The 27527-nt window shown below is 42.8% G+C and overlaps 1 protein-coding gene across 2 annotated transcripts in view; it reads left to right on the top strand.

The window, feature by feature from the left end:
• The window catches only part of ZBTB40 (zinc finger and BTB domain containing 40), a 46295-nt gene extending 22973 nt beyond the window's left edge, over nucleotides 1-23322 (top strand). Inside the window, exons 5-17 of one of the 2 annotated variants that reach the window (XM_060184720.1) lie at nucleotides 910-1102; nucleotides 2847-2983; nucleotides 3526-3727; nucleotides 4057-4190; nucleotides 6090-6258; nucleotides 6797-7264; nucleotides 8273-8479; nucleotides 10772-10936; nucleotides 13929-14143; nucleotides 15292-15454; nucleotides 16183-16269; nucleotides 17438-17664; nucleotides 19372-23322. In XM_060184720.1, the coding sequence (XP_060040703.1) occupies nucleotides 910-1102; nucleotides 2847-2983; nucleotides 3526-3727; nucleotides 4057-4190; nucleotides 6090-6258; nucleotides 6797-7264; nucleotides 8273-8479; nucleotides 10772-10936; nucleotides 13929-14143; nucleotides 15292-15454; nucleotides 16183-16269; nucleotides 17438-17664; nucleotides 19372-19566 (2562 nt within the window). In that variant the 3' untranslated portion in view covers nucleotides 19567-23322. The remainder of the gene's footprint in view (nucleotides 1-909; nucleotides 1103-2846; nucleotides 2984-3525; nucleotides 3728-4056; nucleotides 4191-6089; nucleotides 6259-6796; nucleotides 7265-8272; nucleotides 8480-10771; nucleotides 10937-13928; nucleotides 14144-15291; nucleotides 15455-16182; nucleotides 16270-17437; nucleotides 17665-19371) is intronic. The other variant, XM_060184721.1, reaches the window with a different exon arrangement.
• Nucleotides 23323-27527: the final 4205 nt, after the last annotated feature.

The raw sequence follows: 27527 nt of genomic DNA, 5'->3' as shown, positions 1-27527 counted from the left end.
GCCCTTGTTGTTGTAGCCTTGTTGTGGTTATTATTGTTGTTGATGTTGTTCGTTGTTGGATAGGACAGAGAGAAATGGAGAGAGAAGGGGAAGACAGAGAGGGGGAGAAAAGCAGACCTGCTTCACCGCCTGTGAAGTGACTCCCCCGCAGGTGGGGAGCCAGTGGCTCGAACCGGGATCCTGCGCTTTGCACCAATGTGCACTTACCCCACTGCGCTAATGCCCAACCCCAACTTTGCCTTCTTGAACATCCTCTAGCATAACAAGAAGAATGAGGGACTAAGTTAGTAGAATGATAGCTTGAGCTGATATACCTGGCTATTTATAATGAGAGACATAAATTATATATATATAATCCACAAGGAAACTAATACAGAAATGTTCTTTAAATCTATTCTTTTAGAGACCATCCATGGAAATGTCAATTAATTGGGTGTTCAAATTGCTACAATACAATAAAAAAAAAGTGTAAACTAAACCACTGTATTGAATAGAGATCAAAAAACACTATCACTGAATTAACTGCCAGTCTGTTTCTCATTCTTAGTGTTTGAATAACTGAATTTAAAGAGTCAGGTGAGATCTAAACTACTTGCACTGCCAGATAGGACTGGTATAGGAATATTTTCATGAAGTCAGAAAATATTTAAGGACCTTCAACTGAGAAAGGATATTTTTCAGGGAAATTATTTATTTATTTATTTATTTATTAGAATGTTTTGAGTTTTCAGTGAAACAGAGTAAAAAAAAGGACCATAAGCAAAAGAAAAAAAAAAAAGGTAGTGTTCAGGACCAGCATAAGAGGATGTGGAGACAGTGTAATGTCATCTTGCTGGGTTTTCCAGTGGTATGTCAGATACACTTAGAACTGCCAGTGACTAGCATTTGGTTGATTATTTGCCACTGCAGGTGATTCTAAATTGCTGTGAGGGCGGATCACCCAAGGAGACAATAGAAAATTTATTGCATAGAATGTCTATAGAGAAGCATCTGACTGCTGAGAGTCTGGTAAAACTTCTTCAGGCTGTGAAGATGTCATTTCCAGGCTTGGACCTTCTGCTGGAGAGCTTGCAGAAATTAGCCACTTTGCCGAGCACCACAGGTATTAGTTAATTGTTGACTGTCTAAACCACAGGTATAGAAAATTAAAACACTTTCATTTCCATGCTGGGGAGATAAGATAATGTTAAGAAGTATCATCGCTTCTTGGCCATTTGGCTAAGATCAAGTGAAGAAGTATCATGTAAGACAGAAACTGCCACAAACCAGGGATTCTAAGATTTTTGGAGTTAAGATTTAAAATATGGGCTTTACTCTTTTCTGTTGAGTTACCTTGTGAGGTTTCTATGGTTCAGAGTTAATGGATGATTTTTCAGGATGTTATGCATCCCCTGAGAATGCCTAAGGAAGAAGTGGGCTCTTAAAGCCCACAGAACTCAGATCTTCACTTTCCCATTCTCTGTTTGAGTGCTCATCGGTTCCAGTAGTCCCTGGAATTGACCACCCCTCATGTTCATTCAGTTTGGGGAAATAAATCTAGATTTTATTCCTTAGAAAAGCAACCCAGCTCTAGCCAACTCCCCCCTGCCTCAGAGCACCTCAAATTGAGATGGTTTTCAGAGCAAGAATATTTGGGAAATGAGACAACTTCTCTGGCTTAGAAATGTAATATATGTGTATATAAACAGGGCCAATTTAAAAATGAAAATCAGCCTAAAATCCTGCCACTCATTAGATGAATAATAATACATTGACATATGTATTATAGTTTTTATAATGCCAGGATATTCTATCACATTTTATAATTTTCATTTAACAATATAGCATTAACATCTACATTAAAAAACAAAGCTTCCCTATAATTCTACTTTGAAGATTGTAGTTTTTATGATGGTGTGTATAAAATTATTTTCTCATGTCATCATTGAGTGTGCATGTAGTATTATATACTGCTGAGCTATCTTGGCTTCTATCCTCCCTTTGTAGTCATTTGACCCTGAGTAAATAATGTACCTTTCTAGACCTCTGTATCTCTTCTGTTAGCTGGACATAAGAATAGTACCTATCACATTTGTTTTTATGCTCCTCTGAGATAATATCTGTAAAACATCTATTATGTGGTATCTATCACATAATAAGAAATCAGTAATTTGTTACTACTGTCTTCATTGTCATCACAAATTTTGAAGTGACAGATACCTTCAAACATAATTTTTGTTGTTGTTGTTGTTTGTTTCTTTATTTACATTAAAACCATATCTTAAAGTTAGCTTTCCAGAAATGGAGCTACTCGAGAAAAAGAAGGCTTTTTTTTTTTTTTTTTGATACTTGCAAAGCTATGGGGAACCCTAGATGATTTTGCTTTTTCTTTGCCTTCAAACAAATATAACCTCTTAAAAGAAAGTACCTAACAGATTACCTTAAAGGGCATGTAAACAAAATAAGGATAAGTCAGCCTCACTACCACAATCTTGACTCACGTCTGTGTTTAGGATAACCATATGGGTTCTTTACCTAAGACTTAGTGCATAACAACCCTTGAATGTCTACATTGAATCTCTTGTAAGTGCAGCCTTCTAATTGTTCTCCTGTTGAGCATTCACTTGCTTCTACCACTGAGCACTGACTTTTAAATTATGAGTGTTTTTGTGACCCAGAAGCACCAAGTGAATAAGTGTAGACCAAAGGAGAGCTGAACACACATGTATGAGAACCCAATCCAAGAGCGGCACTTGCTCTCCAAGAGCAGCACTCTCCCTTTTATAACTCCCTCAGTCTTTTGTAGAAGAAGTCCTTATGTAGATTGTGTTGTATCAAACATTATTATTTTGCCAATATCCTTACAGTCCAAGCAAGCCCTGATGATTATGGGACTGAGCTATTGAGACGGTATCACGAAAACCTCTCTGAGATTTTCACAGACAACCAGATGTTACTAACAGTGATCTCAGACGTGAAGAGTTTAGCCCCTGGAGAAAGAGAGGTAAGAGAGGGAGAAAAGGAGGGAGGGTGGATAAAATCAGAGAAGGAAAAAAAAAAAAAAGGACATATACTCAGGTTCACGCCTGGACTCACCACACTGGAGAAAGCTTCAGTGTTATTCTCTCTCTCTCTCTCTCTCTCTCTCTCTCTCTTTTTCTGTCTCTCTTTCTTCTGTGTTTCTTTCTATTGGGAAAAGTTGGCCTGGAAGTCCTAGTGATGACACAAACAAACATATACAGCCATGTTACAAAATACTAATAAAGAGGAAAAGGGTACTAGAAGCAAAATAGAAAGTGATTCCTGAGGGACAGTGACAAGTAGGACAACTGTAATTACTGCACTAATAAGGAAAGACAGTGAAAAGGAGGAATGAAGAAGTTTGTCATATATATATGACAAACTTATATATATATATATCAGTTATATATATATCAGTTTTAGAGAGATGAACAATGTTGAAACACCACTGCCTGGTACTCAGACTTGCAGCTCGGCCAGTGGCCAGAAAGTCCCTTATGTATATGTTTGTGTTGCATCTTAAAGGTCATGGAGAAGCTCTTGAAATGTGGCTCTGGTGCAGGTGCTTTCAGTTCTCTGATGTCAGCAGTTCTAGAAAAACAGACTCTCTCTGCAGTCGCCATTTGGCAACTGCTGCTGGCAGCTCAGGAAACAAAGACCTGCCCATTAAACCTGCTTATGGAGGAAATTCAAAAGGAACCTGGTGCCAGTGCTTTCTTCCAAGCAGGTAAGTTTCCTGACCTTTGTCAGGGCTTTAAACTTCCTAGAAAGCACTCTGTCACAGCAGTCGTCTCTAACACTGGAAGTGTGGAAGAGCAGTTTTGCTCAAGGACACCAGAGTTTTTTTTGTTTGTTTGTTTTTTAATAGTTATTAGTTTAAACTTATTTAAATAAATATATTCTGACTAGTGTGTTTTTCTCCACCTCTAACTCTAGGTAGGAGATAGGAGAATGTATTTGTATTATGGAAAATTAAGCAGAGATTAGCGGGGGGGGGGGGAGAGAGAGGGGGTGGTACACATGATTTTACTAATGTATTTCCAATCTGTCTTTCAGTGACTACTCCAGAAAGTGCTATCTTAGAAACCATCCTGAGACATCACAGGTTGATCCTAGGAGCCATTCAGCAAAGGGTTGAAGTCAAGTCCTTTACCTCAGAGGAAGAGCACCTGGCAGAGACTGTGAAAGAGGTGTAGTGGGAATAAAAACACATTGAGAGGGCTTTGAGGAGTTAATGTCTGAGTTCCTAAGAGAGAAAGCAACCCTGTAGACTAACTGCTGTGTGCTGAGCCTACTTTGGGTACTTTTGCTCCTTTAGTTCTCTCAACTCTGAGTGACAGATAATGACATTCACATTTTACAGATGAGAAAACCCAGGTTCCAGGGGATTCAGAAACATGTCTAGGATGAACCAGCTGATCAGAAATGAAACCCAGATTTGAACCCACATTCTTGTGACTCACATTAAGATTTTTTTTTCTAAGTCTAAGTAAACTTCAAAGGGAACCAAGATACTGTTCTTAGAAGGAACTTCTTTCAGAGGAAGGAAAGTAAAAGTTTTCTTACTACATGCTATTCTGGTTTCCAGGAACAACCAAGATAAACACAGATAGAACAAAGCTTTTGCCCATATGGGATAGCAAATAAGTGCCAACTCATTTTCTGTAAGGCTTCTCACAGTGTGGCCAGAATCCCAGAAAAACCAGGTGGGGACTGGGTGGAGGGGAGTGAGATTCATGGATATTCAGAGCTGTATCCTTTACATGTTGAGTGAGGAAGAATTGTAGAGAAACAAAAGATTAAATTAGACATTTAACCCCAGTGCTTTTGATCCACATGGAGTGAAAGGAGTGTCAAAGGGCTGGTCTGTCATTCCCCATACAGGTGCCCATCTCACTGTTCTTTGACTCACATGGGAAGAAGATGGCACACATTTTTGTGCAGCTTCAGAGAAAGAATTCATTTGCTAGTCTCTCTCCAGCACAACACATACTTCAGAGATAGGGCTTCTGCAGTTGATCAGTTTTAGCCTCACTAATTAGTCTCATGGCTGCCTCCAGGGACATCAGGTTTATTTAGATAGACTTCAAAAGAACAGAAATAAAATAACTTCCAAAATGAAAATTCCATATGGCCATCTATGGATGGTTTAGTTTTATTTTCTCAGTATGCTGACTCTTTCTACTGATAGCTCTAGCATTTTGAAAGAGGACTGCTTTGAAATAATATTCTTGGCCTCTTTAAAGCCCCTATTTGAACTTTCTTTAACAAGCTGTTTCTTTATGAAAGAAAATGTTTAAAGTGGTACATAGAGATATCAAAATATGTGAAGCCACTCATCATGCAGTACTTCCTAAACATTAAAACAACTACATTTTATGAAAAAATAATTTTATTTTAAAGACACAAACTTCAACAGTGAAAAATCTTCTAAGGTTTTAATATTAAGATCTAGAAAAGTTATTTAAGAAACTCATAGTTTCTGGAGAAAAAAAAACATGTATAAAGGGGTTAGGTGGTGGTGACCTGGTTGAAGGTACACATTACCATGTACAAAGACTCAAGTTCAAACTCTCACTCCTCACCTATAGGGAGGAAGCTTCATGATCTATGAAGCAGGTCTGCAAGTATCTCTCTACTCTCTCCCTTTCTGTCTCCTTCCCTCTCAATTTCATGCTGTCTTATCAGATAAAAGGAGGAAGAGGAAAATTGGCTACTAGAGGTGTTGAATTTATTTTGTAGGCCCTGAGCTCCTGTGATAAGGAAGGGAAAGAGGGAGAGAGGGAGAGAGGAAAAGCGGGAATGAGGGGAGAAAGAGCAAAGGAGAAAGGAGAAGAGAGAAAGAAGGAAAGAGAGAAAGAATGAATGAATAGTGGTTCTTTGTGTGTATATATATTTTCTTTACAAATTCCTTTTTAAAAATTATAAATTTTACTGTTCTTTGGGAAAGAGGTCTTTATCATGAGAAAAACTGTTCATATGCATGGAATGACACTTTCCTTAAATTAACTTTTTTTTTTCAAGTTGAAAACCATGGATAAAATCTGCTGATACTAAGCACAAAATTTTGTCCCATAATCTTCATTTAGATTCTGAGCATTTCCTCTGAGACGGCCAGCACTGAAACTTCCCTGAGAGTGGTGCTGAACAGAGCCATGGAAAAATCCATCTCTGCCATTGAAATATGTCATCTCTTGTGCAGCATCTGCAGATCGTTCCCAGGCCTGCAGCCTGTCATGCAGGAGTTAGCATACACTGGTAAGAAACAATGGGTTGGGGTTCCTGCCAATGCCCCCCAGATTGTTTCCTTACTGGAGTGAAGAGCTAGATATTCATAGAAGACTTTCAGTAAAAAAAAAAAGACTTTCAGTCTTGGCTTCCTAATTTATTTTGCATTTTCTTAGTACATAGGAAAGGTGTAGATATAAAATGGTATCATTTGTGTCTATCTAAAAGTAAAGCTGGGGGACAGGCAGTGGCATAGCACATGTTACCATGCACAAAGACCCAAGTTCAAATCCTGGTCCCCACCTGCAGGAGGGAAGCTTCACAGAGCAGTGAAGTATCAGTGCAGGTATCTCTCTTTCTCTCTCCCTCTCTATCTCCCCCTTCCCTCTCTATTTCTCTCTGTCTCTATCCAATAAATAAATATTTTTTTAACAAAAAAAGTAAAGATGACAGGGTCATGCTGCAGTTTTATGAGAATCCCATGTAATCTCCAGTTTCCTCTAAGAAAAAAAGTTAGAAATCGCAGTAAATACAGAATTCCTAGAGCTGATATTTCTTTCCCATGCAGGTTTCCTTACTCAGGAAACTGGAGAGAAGGGGAGGTGGAAAGTGAGTAATAAAATTCACCTTGAAGTCAACGAAGAAGCAGATGAAAAGGCAGCCAAGTCAGCTGAAGAAGAATGCCAATATGGGAAACAGAATCATCAAGAAGGGACTGGTTCCTTGCCAGAACAGCAAGAGAAAGCCATTTCTGCCTCCCCAGATTCTGCCAAGAAGAGCTTCATTTGTAAAGCCTGTGACAAAAGTTTTCATTTCTACTGCCGCCTAAAGGTGCACATGAAGCGCTGCCGGATGGCCAAAAGCAAACAGGTGCAGTGCACGGAGTGCAGTGAGACCAAGTTGTCTAAGAAGGAGCTGGAGAAGCATCAGCTGGAGGCTCATGGTGCAGGTGGAGAACTTAATATACCCAAGAAGAAAAAGAAAAGACTTCCTGTGACTTGTGACCTCTGTGGAAGAGAATTTGCTCATGCCTCAGGTACATTTAGAAGGCAAAGTACTAGAGGATGATAATTCTGAGTATTGTGGTTTAGATTCCAGATCTAAACTGGTATATGGTAAGGGCTGTCTTTGAATGGTCATAAAAAATAGAGCAGTTAAGGATAAGGTGGCGGAGCATTTTGTGGAGTGCATACATCACCATGCAGAAGCCCCTAACCCTGCCTGCACAGGGAAGCTTCATGAGTAGTGAAGCAGGTCTGCAGGTGTCTCTCTTTCTCTCTCCTTCTCTATCTCCCCCCTCCCCTTTCAATTTCTCTCTATCCTATCAAGTAAATGGGGAAGGCAAGGGAGGGAGAGAGGAAAGGAAAAAGAAAATGGCTACCAGGAGTGGTGGATTCATTATGCAGGTACCAAACCCCAGTGATAACTCTGTCGGTAGCAAGATAGACACCAGACCGGGGATGGGAGGTGGGGAGCAAGGTAACATTTTAAGAAGAACATGAACTTTGGAACCATCTTTCTGAGCTTTAATTTCCCCACCTGTTAAGTCAGTATCCTGCCTCCTCCTTTGGAGGGATTTTTTTATGAAGGATGACCACCTAGTACAAAGCATACAATGCTCAGGTGTTACTACTCATAATAACCAGCTATTGAACACCTTGCTTGTGGTTGCCATATAGCTTTTGTTTCTTAATTATAAACAACAGTTATAGAAACCATGAGGTGTAGACTCAGAATTGTTTTCCTTGCCCCAGATGTTTGATAAGCCTGAGGAAAAATAAAAATGAGCTTTGTTTTACTTTTTCTGGGTAACTGGTCCTATTTAAGGGAGACAGGGAAGATGGGAAATATAACCCCAGAACAGTTTGTGCCTGGTCCAACCTGGAGCAGGACTGAGGTGACTTTGGGGGTACCGGTGGTGGGCAGATGAATGAGCAGCATAGCTTTAAAAGGTCAAAGTGAGCATGGCCTGAGACGGTGCTTTTATATGGCCTCATACTAGACTCAGGAAGCATCTCTCTGGTCTCTGCCATGTTTTCCCTAGGTATGCAGTACCACAAACTGACTGAGCATTTTGATGAGAAGCCTTTCTCCTGTGAAGAGTGTGGGGCAAAGTTTGCTGCCAATTCAACCCTGAAGAATCACCTTCGCCTTCATACTGGAGACCGTCCATTCATGTGCAAGCACTGTCTCATGACCTTCACCCAAGCCTCTGCTCTGGCCTACCACACCAAGAAAAAACACTCTGAAGGTAAGAAACAATGAAAAAAGGTTGGCACTATATAGGAATATGCACCTCAAATTGATTTGAATAAAAACCGAACACAAAATCTCTCCGTACATAGATGACTAAGAAACCATAAGCCTATGAAATGCTTAATGTGGAAGTTTCTGAAGAGAAGATAGCTAACATTCTTTGAGGACTTTATCATTATAAAATTTGCATAAAGCTGGGCATTCCTTGGAATTTGAGGTGGAATTCAAGAATGAGAGAAACTGGTAGAATCCTCCTGTGGACAGGATAGTGAGAGACACATAGTGACCAAATTGAAATTCTTGTATCCATAAAGCTGATTCTCCTATACAGAGACTGCTTGCTATTGTACAGGGACAGTTGCAGTGTGGGTTCAGTGGTGTATTGTGGATATACCAAGAAGATACAGAACATAGTCTGGTTATATTCCATTAGATGGAAAGATGTGTTTATCAGGGGAAGCTTCTTAGATGATTCTGTGTATTTTATTTATAAAAAGGAAACATTGACAAAACCATAGGATAAAAGGGGTACAACTACACAAATCCCACCAAGAGAACTCCATATCCCATCCCTTCCCCTGATAGCTTTCCTATTCTTTATCCCTCTGGGAGTATGGACCCAAGTTCATTGTGGGATGCAGAAGGTGGATGGTCTGGCTTCTGTAATTGCTTCCCCACTGAATATGGGCGTTGACAGGTCGATCCATACTCCCAGCCTGTTTCTCTCTTTCCCTAGTGGGGAAGGGCTGTGGGGAAGCGGAGCTCCAGGACATTTTGGTGGGGTTGTCTGTCCAGGGAAGTCTGGTTGGCATCATGCTAGCATCTGGAACCTGGTAGCTGAAAAAGAGTTAATATATAAAGCTAAACAAGTTGTTGACTAATCATGGACCTAAAGACTGGAATAGTGCAGATGAAGAGTTGGCGGGGGGCGGGGGTGTCTCCGTTTTTAGGGCCTGTGGCTATACTAGTTGGGTTTTTTTGTTTGTTTTTTTGTTTTTTCCCTGAGCTTGAAATCTGATAGGCAGGTGGATCCAGGTTATTGTCTGGAGAGATGATGTCATGGCTAGAAGAAGGACCAGAAAACTGGATCAGGGAAGAGAGTAGTTCCCAGATATGGGAAAGGTGTATAAATATTGTTGACTTCAAGTTCTCCTTTTAAAACTAAACTATGCAAGGTCACTTCTGCTCAAAACCCCACAATGACATTTTGTTTCACTCTATGCTAAAGTCAAAAGCCTGGACCTTTATCTTGATTTCATCACTCACAAGCAGGATTGGAGATAGAGTTGGTCTAATAGTTTTTACAATTCCAGTTTGCTAGACTTGCTTTCCACCTACATTTTCTAGCAGTCTTTGTCAGTCTGGCCATTATATTCTCATTGTGTTCATGAGAAAAGAGAAGACAAGTGATTTGTAATAACTTTATAGCTAGTCATGGGAGAAGGCTTTTTATTCTGCTCTTAATCCACATCTCGCACATCTTTGTGCAATTGTAGTTCTTGCTATTTGTTGCAAAGGATCCAGATCCAGGCATTCCTGGGCATAAGGAAATATCTGTCTCCTGGGAGTGAACTGACTTTTACATACCTGCGGTGATTTGGTTAACAAATAATCTTAGGGGATGAGAACTGCATCCTTATTCCTCAGGATAGGAAAACCATACTGATGTCCTCTCTGGATTAGCCTGTTTGTGAGGTGCCATAGGCCAGGATGGCTCAGATCTCCCACACACACACACCTACTACTACCAACTGCTGTGTGTGTGTGTGGGGGGGGTTATAATTTCTATTACTAGTGATTTAGCAATGTTTTATTATTATATTTATTGAATAGAGAGTGAAGGGAGGGGGAGTGATGGAAAAGGAGAGAGACATCTGTAACACTGCTTCACCACTTGCAGATCTTTCCCCTTGCAGGAGGGGACCTGGGGCTCAAACCCAGGTCTTTGTGCACTGTAACATGTGTGTTCAACGAGGTGTGCCACCACTCAGCCCCAACAACTTAGCAATAGTTTGCAAAATTTTAATATTTCAGGGATACAGTTCATACCCATATGTGTGTGTGTGTGTGTGTGTGTGTGTGTGTTAGTCACCATACCTACCACCAGAGTCCTGTGCCCACCCCCATAACCACCATAATTTTGACATCTAATGATGCAAGCTGTTGTTTTAATGTCATCTCCCAGATTACCTTTCCCCTCTCCACACCGTAGAATGTGACTTTGTTTTTAACAATGCCACAATTATTTAGTGCTGGCTCTTATAATTAAGCTTGTGTATATTTCCAGGGAAAATGTATGCGTGCCAATACTGTGATGCTGTGTTTGCCCAGTCTATTGAGCTGTCACGTCATGTGAGGACCCACACTGGGGACAAGCCATATGTCTGCAGGGATTGTGGCAAGGGTTTCCGGCAAGCCAATGGCCTCTCCATCCACCTGCACACCTTTCACAGTAGGTACTAAGACTGTTGATGTCAGATACTGTCAGTGCCAGGCCTGGGCCTGACTAGGCATATAGCAGTTAGAGCAGAAAGTTGACACACCAGAGCTAGGTCCCACTTGGTGTCTTTCCCTCCCTATTATCTCTGTAAAACTCTTTGTTCCTATTTCAGGAAGAATCCCATTTTAACATGTGATTGATTCATGGTGACTATTTCTTTGTGTAGGCTGTTGCTTTGTCTTGATTTTTAGCCTACTTGGCCCTGTTGGACTGACAGGCAAATTATACTTAAAGGAGCGATCTTCTGTAACAGACAGGTACTGGGATAGTCCCATCAGTTCACAGAGCTCCTATTTCCTATCCTCCCCTTTTGCCTTACTCTTATCTTACAGTTGTACCTGCCTTTCCCATAGGAGTAGCCTGGACATTTTCTGAGTATATCATCAGAAATGGTTCCTGGTCACACTCCCTTAAAAGTCTTCTACCTGCCATTCACTTCCAAATGCCATTGTGTTCACTTACTTAGCAGTGCCTGCCAAAAATATACTTCTTTTCAATATACATAAAGAGAAAGGAAAAGGAAATTCTCAAATTCTTCATTGCATCTTTAGGAAATGTTATTTTGCAGACCGCAACATAGCAAGATGTTCGAAGAGTTGAGTTCAGAAATGACACGTCTGGACTTGAATTTTGACCCTGCCTTTTTCTCCCTTGAGACCTTAAACAAATTTCTTTGCCTCCTAAACCTCCTGTGTCCTGCATGGCAGAAATTGGCAGAAGATCTCTGACACACTCCTGTTCACACTGGATGGATGAAAATAAAAATTAAGAGCAAAAGAGCTGGTGATTCCCCTCTCTTCACACACACTTAATCCTTTTCTCTCTCCATTTTTCTATGTTAAAACTGAAACTGATATGGTACAGTAAATGAGACAAAACAGTGCTACTATCTTGAATTCTTATGAGAATTAAGTGAGATGTTGTGTTAATATGAAGTTATTTGCCTGTTTCCAAATATATTGCTTCACAACCTGACTTATGTCAACACATTCAGTTCTGTCATCAGAGGATTTTACCAGACAACCTATAAGCCCAGACTGTAGCTGGACACTGGACAGTGCAGGAGGGATATAAAGTGCTCTACCTCCTCCTCAAGGAGTTTATAAAGCTGTCCACAACAGCTAGTTGTAATAGACTTCCAGATTATGATGCTCTGTCTACTGCACTAAAAGGACAACTTATAATATATTTCCAAATGAGGGAGGTTGATTTGTATTCAGTGGCACACTTTTGATATCTTCTTGATCTTCTATTTTGTTTTTAATTATTATTTTTTCCTTTTTTACACCACTAGGGTTATCTCTGGGGCTTGATGCCTCCATGACTCCACTATTTCTCATAATCATTTTTTTTCTTTCCTAAAAAGGGATAGTGAAATAGAGAAGGAAAGACACCTGCATCACTCCTCCACCACTCATATTGCTTCCTCCCCCCCCACCTCCCCGCAGGTGGGAGTGGTGGGTACCCAAACCCAAGTGCCTGTGCACTTTACCAGGTGAGCCACCACTCAGTCCCTCTACTTAACCTTTTCAATAATTATCTGAAGTCAGGGTAGGTGGCTTAGTGGTAGACTATAGACCATACATGTTGGGGCTGTGGATTTGATACCCAAAATAAAATATTTTAATAAAATATATAAAATATTTTTAATAAAATATATAAAATAGCAGAACAATATTCTGTTCTCTTGCTTTCTCTTATGCATGCATGCACAATGAAAAATAAATGATAAAATGGTACTGTGCCTTAGTCTTCTTTAGCCAGTAGCATCACATAGGAACCAGAAAGGGGAGAGACATAAGTTCTCAGAGTAGAAAAGATCCAAAATACATTGCCATAACCTTAGAATGTGTCATCAACAGCAAGCTGAGCATACAGCCTCCTTTCATACTGACTGTTCCTTACCTGTCTCAGGGCCACATCATTGCTTATGGAGATCTACTTCAAAGTGTCTTAAGTGACAGTATAAAACTGAAATTTCAGGAGCTCATGTCCATAGGGAAACTAGTTAATGATACTGAGTGCTATTGCTGTCAGACTTACTGAATTAATCTGAATCACTGTATACTCAAGATTGGCTTGTGGGCTGGGCCTTTCTTATGGGCAAAGGACTTTATTATTAAAACATTTTGCTTTCAGAAAAAACTGAAAGCCCTAGAAATGACATAAGGATGGCAAATCTATTCTTCACCAGCTTTAGTTCCTATTTCTGAAGTCTCACTAAAGAGTTGACATGCCCAATTAAATAGGTAGCTCAGACCATGGCTCTGGGAGTAAAACTGGGATTGCTACCCAATTCAGTCATTTCCTGTTTGTGATACTGGGTATTTAGTAAACCTTGATTTTTTAATCTATAAATTAAGGGTGATGATGAAACCTACTTGTAGTGTTAGTGGAAGGATTAAGTGAGTTAGTGTAAGTAATGCACTTAGACTATGTCTGTCACTTGACACTCATTAAGCATTACCCATGAACATGTTTTTGTTACTGAGTCTAAACTGGGGCACAAGGAAGCATTCTTCCTATCAGTCAGAATCCTGACAACATAGGAAATAGGGCATGTCTTGAAAGTCTCATGAAGACTTCAGAGACTTCAGAAATGCCCACTATAAGCAAGGAGAGAGTAAAAATGATATTCCCTGAAAAGCAGTAAGATAGAATTTAACTTGGGAGATGTAAAATAAAAAGTCAGGCAGACTAGTGATGCATAGGTGGTTAGTGCCAAAGCCTTGGAGGTGGGGCAGTCAGGTGATATACTGGATTTTGGTCCTTGGGAGACTGCAGCCTTGCATGACATCTAAACCATCTTGCATTTGGAGCTATGTACAAACACACACACACACACACACACACACACACACACACACACACACCCCTCACTGACTGCTGATTGTTGTGTCCCTTTTCCTCTGTTCTTCCTCATGGCTACCCTACATGAAACCAGACATAGAAGACCCCTATGACTGCAAGAAGTGCAGAATGAGCTTCCCTACTCTGCAGGATCACCGCAAGCACATCCACGAAGTGCACTCCAAAGAGTACCACCCCTGCCCCACATGTGGGAAGATCTTCAGTGCCCCGTCCATGCTGGAGCGACACATGGTAACCCATGTGGGTGGCAAGCCCTTCAGCTGTGGCATCTGCAACAAGGCTTACCAGGTGATTTCCATAGCTTTATATCCCAGTTTCAACAGGAGCTCTTGCTTACCCCCCACTCCCCTTTGATTCTCATATCTACGGCTTCAAACCCCATCATGTCTCCAGAAGGTGGCGGTTTTGCTGATTCCTATGAGGGATACGGCTTGTAGTGATCCAGATTGTCTGTGATGATTTGGTTAGAACAATATGATGAGAACATTAATTGGAGTGGAGAGTTCTGTGCTTCTCTAGATCTGAGCCTTGGCATGAACTGAATACTGCCTTTCCCCTTAGGTACTCAATCTATAGAACCTATTGAGTGCCCAGGGAAGGACTCTTGTTTTGGGTCTTTGTATGCTTTTGTTTTATTTAACTTAGACTTTTATCTGTAATTGAAGTGAATTCCCCATAGAACTAAAAAGCAGCCAAGAGAAACACAAAGGAAATGGTCCTTTCTCACACAAAGGAAATGGTCCTTTCTCACACCTATAAAAATTGGACACATATTGACAGAAGCACAGTAGCTATATCATCTCAACAGAAATTGAGAGTTGACTTTGTGCCAAGCCTTGTGCTGCAACATCAGGGTTACAAGAATTGAATAAAATCTGACAACTCTAGGTACCCTAGGGGTTGCAGGGAGAAGGCCCCAGTCCTTCTCCAGAACTCAAGAAGCAAGGGTGCTACTTGCTTGTGGAGTATACTCAGCACATGCCCTGGCTCCAGCAGAGTTCTTTAGAATCAGCCAAACCTTGGACCTCTGTAAAGCAGTGAGAAACAACCCATGGTGACAAACAAACAATCCAGTCAGAAGGCCAGATTCTGCATCCTGCACCTGATTTACTAAATTCTATGACCTTGGGCAAGTCTAGCTCCTCTGTACCTCAGACTCTGCCTTACTGAAAAGATGCTAAAAGCCCAACATAGGCTTGTGGGGAGTGAGTTTCTAAGCCATGCCATGCAGTCACCTTTTAGTACTTAAACTACAGGTACCTTGTTCCCGTATTCACTTGTCTTTCCTCTCTCCTCAAGACTCAAGTGTGAGCAATAAATGACTTTAGGTCCATAAGCTTGCCTGAGGAGGTTTTTCTGTCTCACACAAGGACCTTGTGAATTTTTCTACTTGCTAGAGCAGTGTAAGAGCTAACATTTGTCAAAAATCCTTGCAGCAATTGTCTGGTCTATGGTACCACAATCGGACCCACCACCCTGATGTGTTTGCTGCTCAGAACCATCGATCTTCCAAGTTCTCTTCACTGCAGTGCAGCTCCTGTGACAAAACCTTTTCCAACAGCATTGAATACAAGAAGCACATCAAAGCAGAGCATGCAGGTGAAGTCACAGATGCCAATATCTCAGTATGTGAGCTAATAAGTAGGAGTGGCTTAGTGACATAGCATTCTGGGTCCTGCCCTAAAAATCCGGCTATTATGTGGTATACTTCAGTCATTGCTTTCTTCTGCCAGCACACCTAGAGAATAGAATGCCCCAGAGCTCATTCACCACAGTGACTGAAGTGGCAGAGGTACTCAAAACTGGAGAGTAGAGCAGTGTGAGTTCCTACCAGCCCCTGAGGGAGGCTCAATCATGGCATACAGAAAGGGTAGTGAGCAATTTGGATGGCACGCAGGCCTGGCTGGAAAGCAGACTCCTGCACCAATCAGCTGCATGAACTTGACTCCTCTGAACTTATTTCTGGCTCTTCAAAAAAAGGAGTTGTTAATACCTACCTTCCAGGTAGCTGGGAATAAATCACAACACCTAGCAGTTATGAAGCAATACCCTGAGCACAAGGCACAGTGCTTTGAACTCTCTGTGTGTTTTCTCATTTGATTTTCACAGCAACCCTGTTTGCATTCTGACAGTCTGGGTCCAGAAATGGTGCTCTTTACCTGAAGGTCATGCCAGCATATCATAGGTACTAGGTTCTTAGCACACTTGGTGGGTGCTTGCTGAGTGTTATCCACCACCACCACCACCACCACCCTCACTCCCAGCCCTGTTACTCTCCAGGGAACCATTCTTGTATCTCCCTTTCTCTTTCTTTATGTGCTTCACAGATAAGAAATTCCTTGAATGCAACCAGTGTAAGGAGCTCTTCCCCACGCTAGCTTTGCTACAAGTTCACGTCAAGTGCCAGCATTCAGGTCAGTGCTTCTTCCAGCATAATTCTGAGCTGCAGTGGCCTGCTGGTGACTCTCTTCTCCACCGGCAACAGTTGTGCAGCCCAGGCTAAGCCACAACTAACTTGTACCTCAGTTTCCTTTCCTATAAAATCAAGACAACTGGAATACCCACCTGTCAGATTACTAGGAGTTAAATGTCTTAATACATAGGTGACAGTTAAGATCTGGGATCAGTGACCTATAGTTCCTCATTGTCTGTAATTGCCATTTTGCTGCCGTAGCTTAACAAATCTGAAATGCCACTTACGCACATTTCACATGATCTGTGCCTTCTTATAACTTAAAATATGTAAGTTATTCTAAACACTGCTTTAGACTTAATGTAACACAGAGTTTCTACACTCTTTATGTACATAAACAAAAAGGAAAACAAGAAATTTATTAAGATGAGAATTTAGACTGTCCGTGAACATGTCACTCCACATGGTACTCTCTTGCCATTAAGAGCACCGGTGAGGGACCGCATAGTAAAGGCACTGGCTTTGGTCTCAAGCATTATACTAAGCTGGCCTGCTTTTGAATCCTGCTTAGGAAATGTAGCTGAACATCCATCCACCCCTTTACACCCTCTCTTCTAACCTATTTGGTTCCTGTGAGTTGAAGTATTCTGCATTCTTCTCCAGGGGATTTTATTCCAGACCCTGCACACATATTTCTGCAGGTCTTCATGCTACCATATCAGAGTTCCATATGTGTGTTATCACTGACAATCTCACCCAACTACCACCTACACCACGGCAGTAGTAAAGTACCATTGTGCCCATGGAAGAAATGTTAAAATGTATTTTTAAAAAATGGTGAAATATATCAGCAGCATCATTATCTACAATTGAGCAAATAGTAGTGGCTGAGTTAGCCTAAATATAATGCTAATAAAGGTGTGGTATCAGGACCCCCTCACTTGCATGAGACCCTCCCAAGCTCCACTTTTAATCTTTTTTTTTTGTAATTTCCTGTTACTTTCCTAAATATGCCACCCAACCCCCCAATTATACAAAAGCTTTATGTCCCATAGAAGCTGGGTCTGCTTATGTCTTGCTCCTTGTCACTCATTCCTCTCCCTTTCCCTGTTCATGTCTCTCCCAGTCCTTCCACTCACAGCCTGTCTCTCCTCTCTCCCCTCCTCCAGGGTCACAGCCATTCAGGTGCTTGTACTGTGTAGCTACTTTCCGCTTTCCCGGAGCACTGCAGCACCATGTCACTGCAGAGCACTTCAAGCAGACGGAGAGTACCTTCCCCTGTAAGATCTGTGGGGAACTCTTTACCTCCCAGCCCCAGCTGGATGCTCACATGGAATCTGAACACCCAAAGCTTTCAGGCACTGAAACCCAAGTTGCAGCCTCCCAGATGGTGCAGGTAATTCTGGGGCCATCAGATCTGAGAGTTCTAGCATGGGGTGCCCAAGGCATCCCTAGAGGCCGCTGTGTCACAGCACTCAGTCTTCTGTCTTAGAGTCTCAAGTGGCCTCTAAGTAATATATTCATGACCAGAAGGACCTTGTGGAAAAATCTTTTACCAAACAGAACAGAAAAATCTTGTTTCCTGGTATATGTGAAATAATCACTATTTAGAAGAAGCCTGGGGTAGGAATTTCTCAATGTGGAAGGACCTTGGTTTCCCTTCTCAATTCACACATGTCCCCATCTTCTGGGAAATATCATGGGATATGGTAAGAGAAGGGTAGGTGAGCTTTTTGTTTGGACTACCTTTAGTTAAAACACTGATAGTTCATCTGGGCTGTGCATACGATACATGTGGACAAGCTAGGACCTCTCACTTTTACCTGTGTAAAAAGCACCTTTTTTGATGTTTGGAGGCAAAACTTGCTCCAGCTCGTCTTCATGTCCCTGGTTTTCTCTTACTGATTTTCTGTAAAAATGGAAGAGACACTCATTCTGTCAATAGACAGTCATTTGTGGGTAGACTGGAAAAGAGTTGTAAACTCACACTTGGGTTGTCCTCCTGTCCCAGTCCCATAGAGCAGTCTTTATAAACTATGTAAGGCCTTTGGGAGAACAAAAGGCAAGTCAGGAGGATAGGCCTCTAGCTGATGTTCTCATGGCTTTGTCAACTACAGCAGCTATGCTATCTCTTTTATATATATGGATTTTTGGCACAATGTCTTTTGAGATGGGGGTATGGAAGAGGAAAAAGGATTCCATTGTAGAAGATAGTAGTTTAAAAGTGGTTATCATGGATGGCTATTTATTAGTTTCTTTCCCTCTGCCCACTCAGGTCTAAAGCTGGGTCTTCAGTCCTGGCTAGTTCCTAAGAGCCAGAGAAGACCTGCTCTGTGGGGCAGTCTGGATTGAAACTATCAGGGGACATCAGACTGTCTTGAGTACCACAGGTCTGAAGTATAAACATGGAGGTTCAGGCAGGAGCTGGGACCACTTAACCACAGACTAGTTCTACCTAGAATGGGAAGGCCATCTTTAACAGATGGCACCAATTGGTGAGGGTTATGTGGCTTGTGGAGGCAAGAAGAGGGTGAAATTGCCCTCTAGCCTGGCAGGCTTAGTGAGTGAGCTGAGTGAGCCATCAATCATTTTTTGCCTACCTGACCTTCCTCCTAAACTCTGCAGTCATGTCGATGCCAAGGAAAGTCTTAGCCTGACCAAGGTCCAGAGACCAAGTCTTGTCAAGTTGAGGCATCTTGACTAATTCCTATTTCCACCTTTCAAGCATGAGACTAGCCACCTTCAATAGTATTCCTTTCATATGGCACGCACCTCCCCAGTGTAATCCTCAAGAGAGGAAAAACCTGGCGTGAGAAACAGAGTGTGTTTCATTGGTGTGTAATCATAGAGTCCAGGTACCCTAAGATGGCATACTGAGCTAAATTATAGCAGTCTGGTGCTCAGAGTTATTTAAATTGTTTGCCTGCTTTCTCTTTTGCATCACTGGTGTGTTCGACTTGCCTCTTCCCATTAGGCGCATGTAATTGCTCTCCTCAGGTGAAAACATAAATATCACCATTATAGCATGAGATGAAAACCATGTAAATTCTGGGAGCTTACTGTGGACACTGTCCGGTGTAGCCTCACAGTCTTTTCCTTTCAGGTGATCCAAACTCCAGAGCTGGTGGCCCCAACAGAGCAGGTGATTACATTGGATGAGACCCAGCTTGCTGGGTCACAGGTGTTTGTGACGTTGCCAGATTCACAGACTGCCCAGAGCAGTTCTGAGCTTGTGGCAGTGACTGTGGAAGATTTGCTGGATGGTACAGTGACCCTGATCTGTGGTGAGGCCAAGTGAATGGTAGCTCATGCCATGGAGGGCACTGCATCTGCAGCAGGGAGAATGCTCTGCAGCTTGCCCTCACCCCTCCATTCCTGGCTCTACTGAGTGGTGAGCATCTTAAAAACAACCAGTGATCTCACCTAGAAAACATTAGGAGTGTCATTATTCTCAAAGAACCAACAATGTCTCGAGTCACCGGCACCAGTGCCACTACCCTCTGTGGAAGACAGACCTGCTTCCTTCCCTGCATGCTTGTTGCTGGGGCTTCTGTGGCACTGTCCAGTCCTGCATGGAGCACCACTTCTAAACTGAGATTTGAAAGAGTAGTGACAAAGCAGCTAATGGCCAGGAAAGCCAGAGAGGCACAGTATGCCAGCAGCCTTTCCTTTGTGCAGAACGGTAATAGGTGTGACTTTGGCCCGCAGTTGGGACTGCAAACACTGCCAGTGCCTTCCAGTCATTTAAAATAAAGAAGCACCAGTAAACCACACAGGGATCTATATCCTCGACCACACCTTCTCTTGCTAACTTCAGTCCTCCTCCCATCTTCTTAGTCTCCCCTCCACAGCTCCCACTCATGGTCTCAGTATGATAGGCAGCAGCATGTCACCACATGAAGCCCTTACCTCCATGATGAGCCCCAGCTTATTGTTCTGGTCAGCCCTCCCCAAACAAAGCCTTTAGAGTATTTCTGTTAGAAGAATTCAGGGTGAGACCATCTAGTGACACAGACAGTCTCTGCTTTCCCAGGATGTTCCTTGGCTGAAGCCTGCAGCCTGTCCATGTTATTCTCACCTCGCTCCCAATCAAACGTCTAAAACACATTCTCAGCCTTGCCTTCCTTCTGCAGCACGTCTGGTAGCAAATGACCCAGCCCCAGGGAGCAGTGCCTGTGATTGCCTGCCTCTTCCTCCTGCAGGTCTTCCCCATCTTGTCTCCACTCTTATAGGCTGCCACTGTGACTGCATGTCAGTGAGCCTCTAAAGCCTAAATTACATAAAATTTGCTTTTTTTTTTTTTTAATCTTCAGCTCCTAAAACATAAGCTCTTAATGATTTGTGGAATCTGTTGTGAAGTGCAGCTCAATAGATGCAGGCTCCCGCCATTTGAAAGGAGCAGGTAACATTTATCTCCCTTCCTCCATTGCCAGAAGGCTGGAGTCTGCTAGGGTCGTGTTTACACCAAGTAGTTGCACACCTGCCACTTGTGTGATTGGACCCCCTGCAGAGAGTAGTACAGATCATTCAGCCCCAAGCTGCAGGCTGGCAGAAGACAAGCCTGCCCTTTGTTTGTAAGGACTTTTCACATCGCCAGATACGAGCTGTGGTAGCTGGCTGATTTTTGTTGTGGTCAAGATTTTCACTGCCACCACACGCAGCTGGAAGGTCTGAAGACTAGACCTTAACATGGACCGGTGTGCTCACCAGGCTGCCCTCTTAGTGTAGGCTGTGAGTCTTTGCAGGGGCCAGCTCACCCCAGGAAACCACTCCAGCTTTCAGTCTCATTTCTGATATGCAAATCCCTTGAGCTTGTCAACTCTAGCTCTTCCCTGTCTGCTGTAAATGAAGTTTTCAAAGGAAAGTCAGCTTCAAAAACCAAAAACTGACCAGAAGATGGTGCTCAAACCTTAAGACTTTGCCTCCACATGAAGTCCTCACTGCTTATACCCAGGCTACTCAGATATTCTTAAGTTTTTTCAGTCCTGTAAGCTGTCAAACCAAGGGAACTCTTAGTCAGCAAGTGGCAAAATGGCACTGAATCTCCCCTTGGCAGCAGATAAACCCACTATAAGAGAGTGGACTAGCCAGTGCTTACAAGGCCTTGGAGCCAAGTCCAGTAGCTAAGGGTGCAGCTTTGCATAAGCCATGGGCAGTGGCTGGGAACTGCAGTGTCATCAACTCTTCCAGCCAAAAACCAAAGTAAATAAAATATTAATTGTCAAGGGCCTGTAGGGGAACGTGATTTTCCTTCTTAAAAAGTCTTCTGAATAAAGAAGAACATGAGCTTTATATCCAAGTCTCATATCCTTTCAGTCACCAAGAAAGTCTGTCCAGGGTTCCCTGTGAAGACCCAGATGCAGCTACACTAGCTGTGTAGCTCACTCTGCTGAGAGCAGAGAAGTCAGCCTTTATGCTCAATGCAGTCACCCATTGGCATAGCCAACAGCAGGCACAAACTCTACATAGGTTCTAAGAGTGAGGGGAAAGCCCCGCCCCAAATCTAGACTTTGTTCTCAATGAACCCCTGCAAGAAGCTGTGCTGGCAGTGATTTTACTAGGCTATTCCCTCGAGACTCCCCAGTGTAGATTGTATTATAGAAAGGCTTTCTAGCTCTACTCATTCTTCCCACTTTTGCCCAAGAGACATAAATTGCTGCCATGAAAGACATTATCATGGTCTCCTTAGTACTTATCATTTGTGCTGCCTTTGTGGTCTCTGGGCTGAACCCCTACACATTTGTGCTGGTTTGGAAGAAGCTATGAGTTGCTGAGATAACTTGGATTCATTCAGCAGAACCCCCAAACCTTCCTGCTGCCAGAGCTCATGAGGCAGCCAGTGAAGAGGGGAAGGCAAACAGATTCCCCACTCAGGTCTAATACTGTGGGAATCATGAGCGTCATGGAGCAGAATTTGACCACTCCAGGTAAATAAGAGGATTCAAGAGCAAAGTTAACTCTAGATAAGACTTAACTCTGCAAGTGCGTAAGCAGACCAAGGGGTAGAAAGAATGATCTTTTGTTTATTTTATAAAAGTGACTCTTCTGTCTCAGAAGCTTTATGGTTAGAAAACTTAGAAGCCAGTGAGTGGCCAGCTGATCTGGGTGCCAGATGACTCATGTTTTCTGAGGAAGCATCTTGACCGACCATCACCTCTCAACCACTGCTGACAGCATGGGGAAGAGCTCAGAGGGATGAAATGAGACTACTCTGACAGGCATGAGTGGGGGAGACAAGGGCCCAGGGCTCTACTGGTGGTCCAGATCAGGTAAGCTCCCAGCACTGAGAAAGATAAGATGGGGCCCTAAGAGCTTGCCCTCCACTTGGGTGATGCTACTGTCATCACTAGCTAGTGATATTAATGAGCTAGCATAGGGAAGACTATGCCTTGAAATCTCGTGTATCTGAGATTTATGAATTGACTTGGAATGGAAGAAGCCCCTGAGATTACATAGAGTAATCTAAGGGACAGGCACTATTTCTGTTAAATTGGGACTAGATAGTTAGTACAGTGATACAGGGAATGTTGGGGTGCTTTCATCAAGCCTCCTAAAGGGAAAACACAGCAGCCCCAGCCCTGCCTTGCTGCCTCTGACCCAGTGCCTCCCAGGGTTACTTTGGGAGGTAGGGAGAAAAATGGGAGTGAAAGAAAGATATGGGCTTGATGAGTGTCAAAGGCAAGATGATGATTATTCTGTTGCCATGGAAAACTTTTGGGGCTGGCAGAACTTGAGCCAAAAATTCAAGAAGCACAGCCCAAACTTGGAAACTTGCTGCACCTATGCACAATCCAGTCAATAAGGAAGGGAAAAGCTATTTATACATTAGGGGTAATATTGTTGAGAACAAATAAATCTCTCTTGGACTAATTTAGATCATTTCCAAATCATGGACATGCCCAGGCTTTCTCTTACTAAAGCCAGCATACTTGTTGCTATACATCACTAGAACAAATGGTCAGCACACAATCCTGTATAAATCAGATTACCAACTATTACTCACTTTTAACTTGCAATATTCTGTATCAATAAAAATGTATGTATTAACAAACTCTGCTGCACAAGTCTTGAGTGAATTATGTTGATGTAGGCTTGTCTTCATGTGTTCACAGACACAGACGACTTGGTAGCCCTGTTTCCCCAGGGGCTTTTGTATGTGTACCTGCTGGTCAAATTGGCATAGGCAGGGACAGTTAGGGCTGAGGGGTATAGCCTCCTATAATCAAAATCTCCTTTCCTAAGCCTCTTTCCCCAGACATGAATGTGCTACAGCAATGCAGAGATAGGATTTGACATGGACCTGGTTACTTCCTGACTATGTCCTTAGAGTAGGTACTTACACTCTCTGGACTCTCTTCTAACAACTCACTTCCACCTATGACTGAAGGAAATGATTGTATTATCTGCACAGAATTGTAATGCAAATCAAAGGTCTGACTTTAGTGAACATTTTAGCTGTGATTAGTAAAGTGCCTCACATCCTAGATGGCCATTCCCTGGAGTTTCTAGCACTGAGGAGGATGTTTATTCCTGCATCTTTGTTCATCTCTCTTCTGCCACTGATTTCTTGGGGGATCCTTATAGCACCCACCACTTTTCATTTATCTCTTGAATCTCAACCGCCCCCAAAGAAGAAAGTGCTGAGGAATAATGATGAAATAAGCAGAAACCTTTTCTGGCAAACAGCTGAAAATGTCATATTGTTGGCAGCCAAGGAGAAAACAGGAGAGGCAGAGGCACAGAGGATGTATATAATGACTGTGATAGAATGAAACATATAAAGCATGGTTGTGGGGGGCATATTGGGTCCTGCAGCTCTCCAGCTCTGGCTGACCAGATATTGAACAGAGCAGAGATGGGGCTGGCTCCATGAAACACTCTTCTTGGAGAATTGACAAGTGTCTAGAGCTCCCAGGACCTTTACAAAAGAATATCCCACTGCCTCAGCAGTGTCTCTGGGGAGAAACCGGAGTTGTATGAACTGTATTGGGAGCAGTCACCCTGATAATGTTCCAAGCAGCTGGAGTTAATTATGACACATAGTTCAGTTCCAGCCATGAAGGTGAATGTGTTCTGAGGTAGCATACCACTGGGTCAGGGATGGTTGAGTGGGCTTTGGAAACAGGCTGATTCCCTAGTGGCTTGGTATCTTGGGCCTGATTGGAGGAGAGGGCATTGAGTAGGGAGTATGGCGACAAGCAGCATAGTAGAAAGGGCATGGGCTCAGGCTTCATTATGATGCCCATTAATGTCTGTATAGTATTTAAAGCCCTGGAGGGAGATCACAGAGAAGGAAAAGAAGACACCTAATGCCTGAAATTAAACACAGAGGTGCCCAGTGCCAAGGTAAGACTTCATTCTCTGACCACACCCTAGTAGGCTTAGAGCCTGTGTCCCAGCCCAGAGAGGATGGTAATAAAAGGTGGTGGGGCCTCCCTGGTTATAGCAAGGACTCTCAGAACCCCTCAATGCCTCAGCGGAAGGGCCTAATCTGAGTAAAGGTAGAGACAGAGTGTCAGGGATGGCTAGGGGGATGGGAACACTGAGTGTATAAGCATTTCTGACCTTCCCATCTTGCCTCTTGATTTTATTTGTTTACCTTGCCCTTCATGAGTTTATGCTTTGGAATTTGTTGGCAGTACAACAAGTAGCTTGGTCCATGTACTTTTGCTAGACCAAGGGGTTTCACCTTCATTAGAAAATGCCCCAGAACTCAAGGCTTCATTAAGAATAGGGGGTATAGAAAATGGGCAGAGAAACTAAGCTCACCTACCCTGGCACCCAGTGTTGGCAGAGCATAGGTGCCCAGTTCACTAAGACACTAGTTTCTCATCCACATAGCTGACCCTTGGATGCCCCTCCTGCGGACTGTGGCCACATGGTGCTGCTTGTTTCTAAGCCTCATGGAGGCCTAAGAAGAGCCCATTTTCCTCATCTCACCACTGCCAAAGATGCTGTTCCCCCAAGTTACCTGTAAGCTAGCCTATCAGAACATCTTTCTGTCTTTGTCCTCCAAGGAGAGTTTAGCAGAAGGCTAAGAGCAGCTACCAGCCCAGAGCTCCCCAACTGTTCTGATCAAACACCTTTCCTGCCGGCTCTTCTTGCACTGGCTTCCCCAGTGCAGGCCAGAAACAGCTGTTAAAACACATCAGGGCAAGGTTGGTCCAGGGACCCAGAGTCCTCTCTGGGAGAGATTTCCTAGACCTGCCATCAGGAGGGTCTGATAAAAATGGACAAGTGTGGAAGGAGGGGACCTGTGGGCTGGCAAAGGATCAAATAGCTTTTCATTCCATTTGAGGTTGAAGCCTCTGAGCTCCACACAGAGTCCAGACCAAAGCCAGCATTTCCAGAGAGTTCAGGGTGAGAGTGGCCTATGAGCCCAGGGAACTGAAAGAAAAAAAAAGGTGCAAGCTTGTGTGGCTGTGGAGATGAGAGATGTCAGGTAAGCGAATATGGGCTTGGGAGCATGGGATTATTAGATTGTCACAGGGTGACTTAAAATCCTCCCTCACTAAACTGACCTCATCCAAGGGCAAGAATTGTGTTAACTCTTTCCTAGCACACACACACTCTCACAGTCTGGCACATCAGAACTCAAATCTCTTTTAATGTTTTTTGTTTGTTTGTTTTCTTCCTGCCTGCAGGGTTATCACTAGGGCTCAGTGCCAGCACTACGAATCCACTACTTCTAGCAGAGGTTTTTTTGGTTTTCTTTTGTTTGTTTGTTCATTTTTCATTTTATTGGATAGGACAGAGAGGAGGATATAGGGAGAAAGACACTTGTGAAGCTTCCCCACTGCAGGCAGGGAACTGGGGTTTGAATCCAAATCCTTGCCCTTAGTACTATGTGCACTTAACCAAGTACATCACTACCCAGCCTCCTCAAATCTTGTAGACCTAAAGTTTTGAAGTGTCTCAGTTTCTGTTATGTATCTAGTCCCATGTCAGATGCTGCAGATTATATTGGGTTAAAATAGTGAGTGGGGCCTGCTACTAGGGTTTGGTTGCTTTGTTGACCAGGCTGTTTATGGGAGATGCCCCTGAACGTCCATGCTGTGGTTCAGATGTTCAGATCTCTGCCCTGGAGACTGGTGATTTTGAAATTGTTAAATAACTTTCTTTACTATGGCTTTCAGTTCTGTAAAATGGAGGTAATAAGCTGATTTAGGGGCCTTGTGGGGATTAAAAGCAGTAAGGCTCTGATATCAGCATGGCATGTAGCCAGTGCACAGTAAAAAAAAAAAAAAAAAAAAAACCCGGCCTGGGTGGTGGTGCACCCAAGGTTAAGTGAACAAAATACCATGCTCAAAGATCTGGGTTCAAGCCCTCACTCCCCACCTGCAGAGGGGACTCTTCACAAACAGTGAAGCAGGTCTGCAGGTGTTTATCTTTCTCCTTCTCTCTATCCCTTCTCAATTTCCCTTTGTACTATCAAATAAAATACAAAGAAAAGAAACAAACGAGGCTGCCAGAAGTGGTGAATTCTTGGTGCTGGCACTGAGCCCCAGAAATACCCTGGTGGCAATTAAAAAAAATAGAAATAAAAAACAGTCGTGCTATCAGGGAACCCATGCAATCCAGACTCTAGACTTGACATGCCTGATATACTTTCATAATTATTACTGGCACAGCCCCGGAGGTGGCACAATGATTTAAGCATCCAACGTGGAAGCATGAGGTCCTAGATTTGATCCCTGGCATTGCATGTGGCAGTGATGCACTGGTTCTCTCTCTTTTCTAACATCAGTTAATAAATCTTAAAGTAATAATAATAATTGCTTTCATTAACTTAGATACTGGGTGAAGAACTTTTTTTCTTTTACTCTATGAATATTTTTAAAAATATATTTATGTATTGGATAGAGACAGAAATTGAGAGGGGACATAAAGTGAGAGAGAGAAAGAGAGAGACACCACAGCACTACTTCCCTATTCATGAAGCTTACCCCCTGCAGGTGGGGACTAGGGGCCTAAACCCTGTTACTTGCATATGGTAATGTGTACTTGGCCAGCTGTGCCACCACTCAGCCCCACTTGTCCTTAAACATGACATTACAGTCAAGCTGTTCTTGCTTAATGCCCACTCAGCCAGAAAAGACCAGGTTAGCTGCACTCTCCAGTCCTTAAGCAGCCTGGTCTGTCACACCTAGACTGTTGTCAGAGGCCTGCCAAGTGTCCATGCTCCTTATCCATCCTTCCTGATACAGCCAGGCCTAAACCTCTGCTCTTATCAGCTGAAAATGTGTCCAGTGGCAACAA

This window comes from Erinaceus europaeus, unplaced genomic scaffold, assembly GCF_950295315.1.
Source record: "Erinaceus europaeus unplaced genomic scaffold, mEriEur2.1 scaffold_832, whole genome shotgun sequence".
Taxonomy (NCBI): Eukaryota; Metazoa; Chordata; class Mammalia; order Eulipotyphla; family Erinaceidae; genus Erinaceus; species Erinaceus europaeus.
The sequence above is the reverse complement of the archived record's forward strand: the minus strand, read 5'-3'. Positions and strand labels throughout refer to the sequence as shown.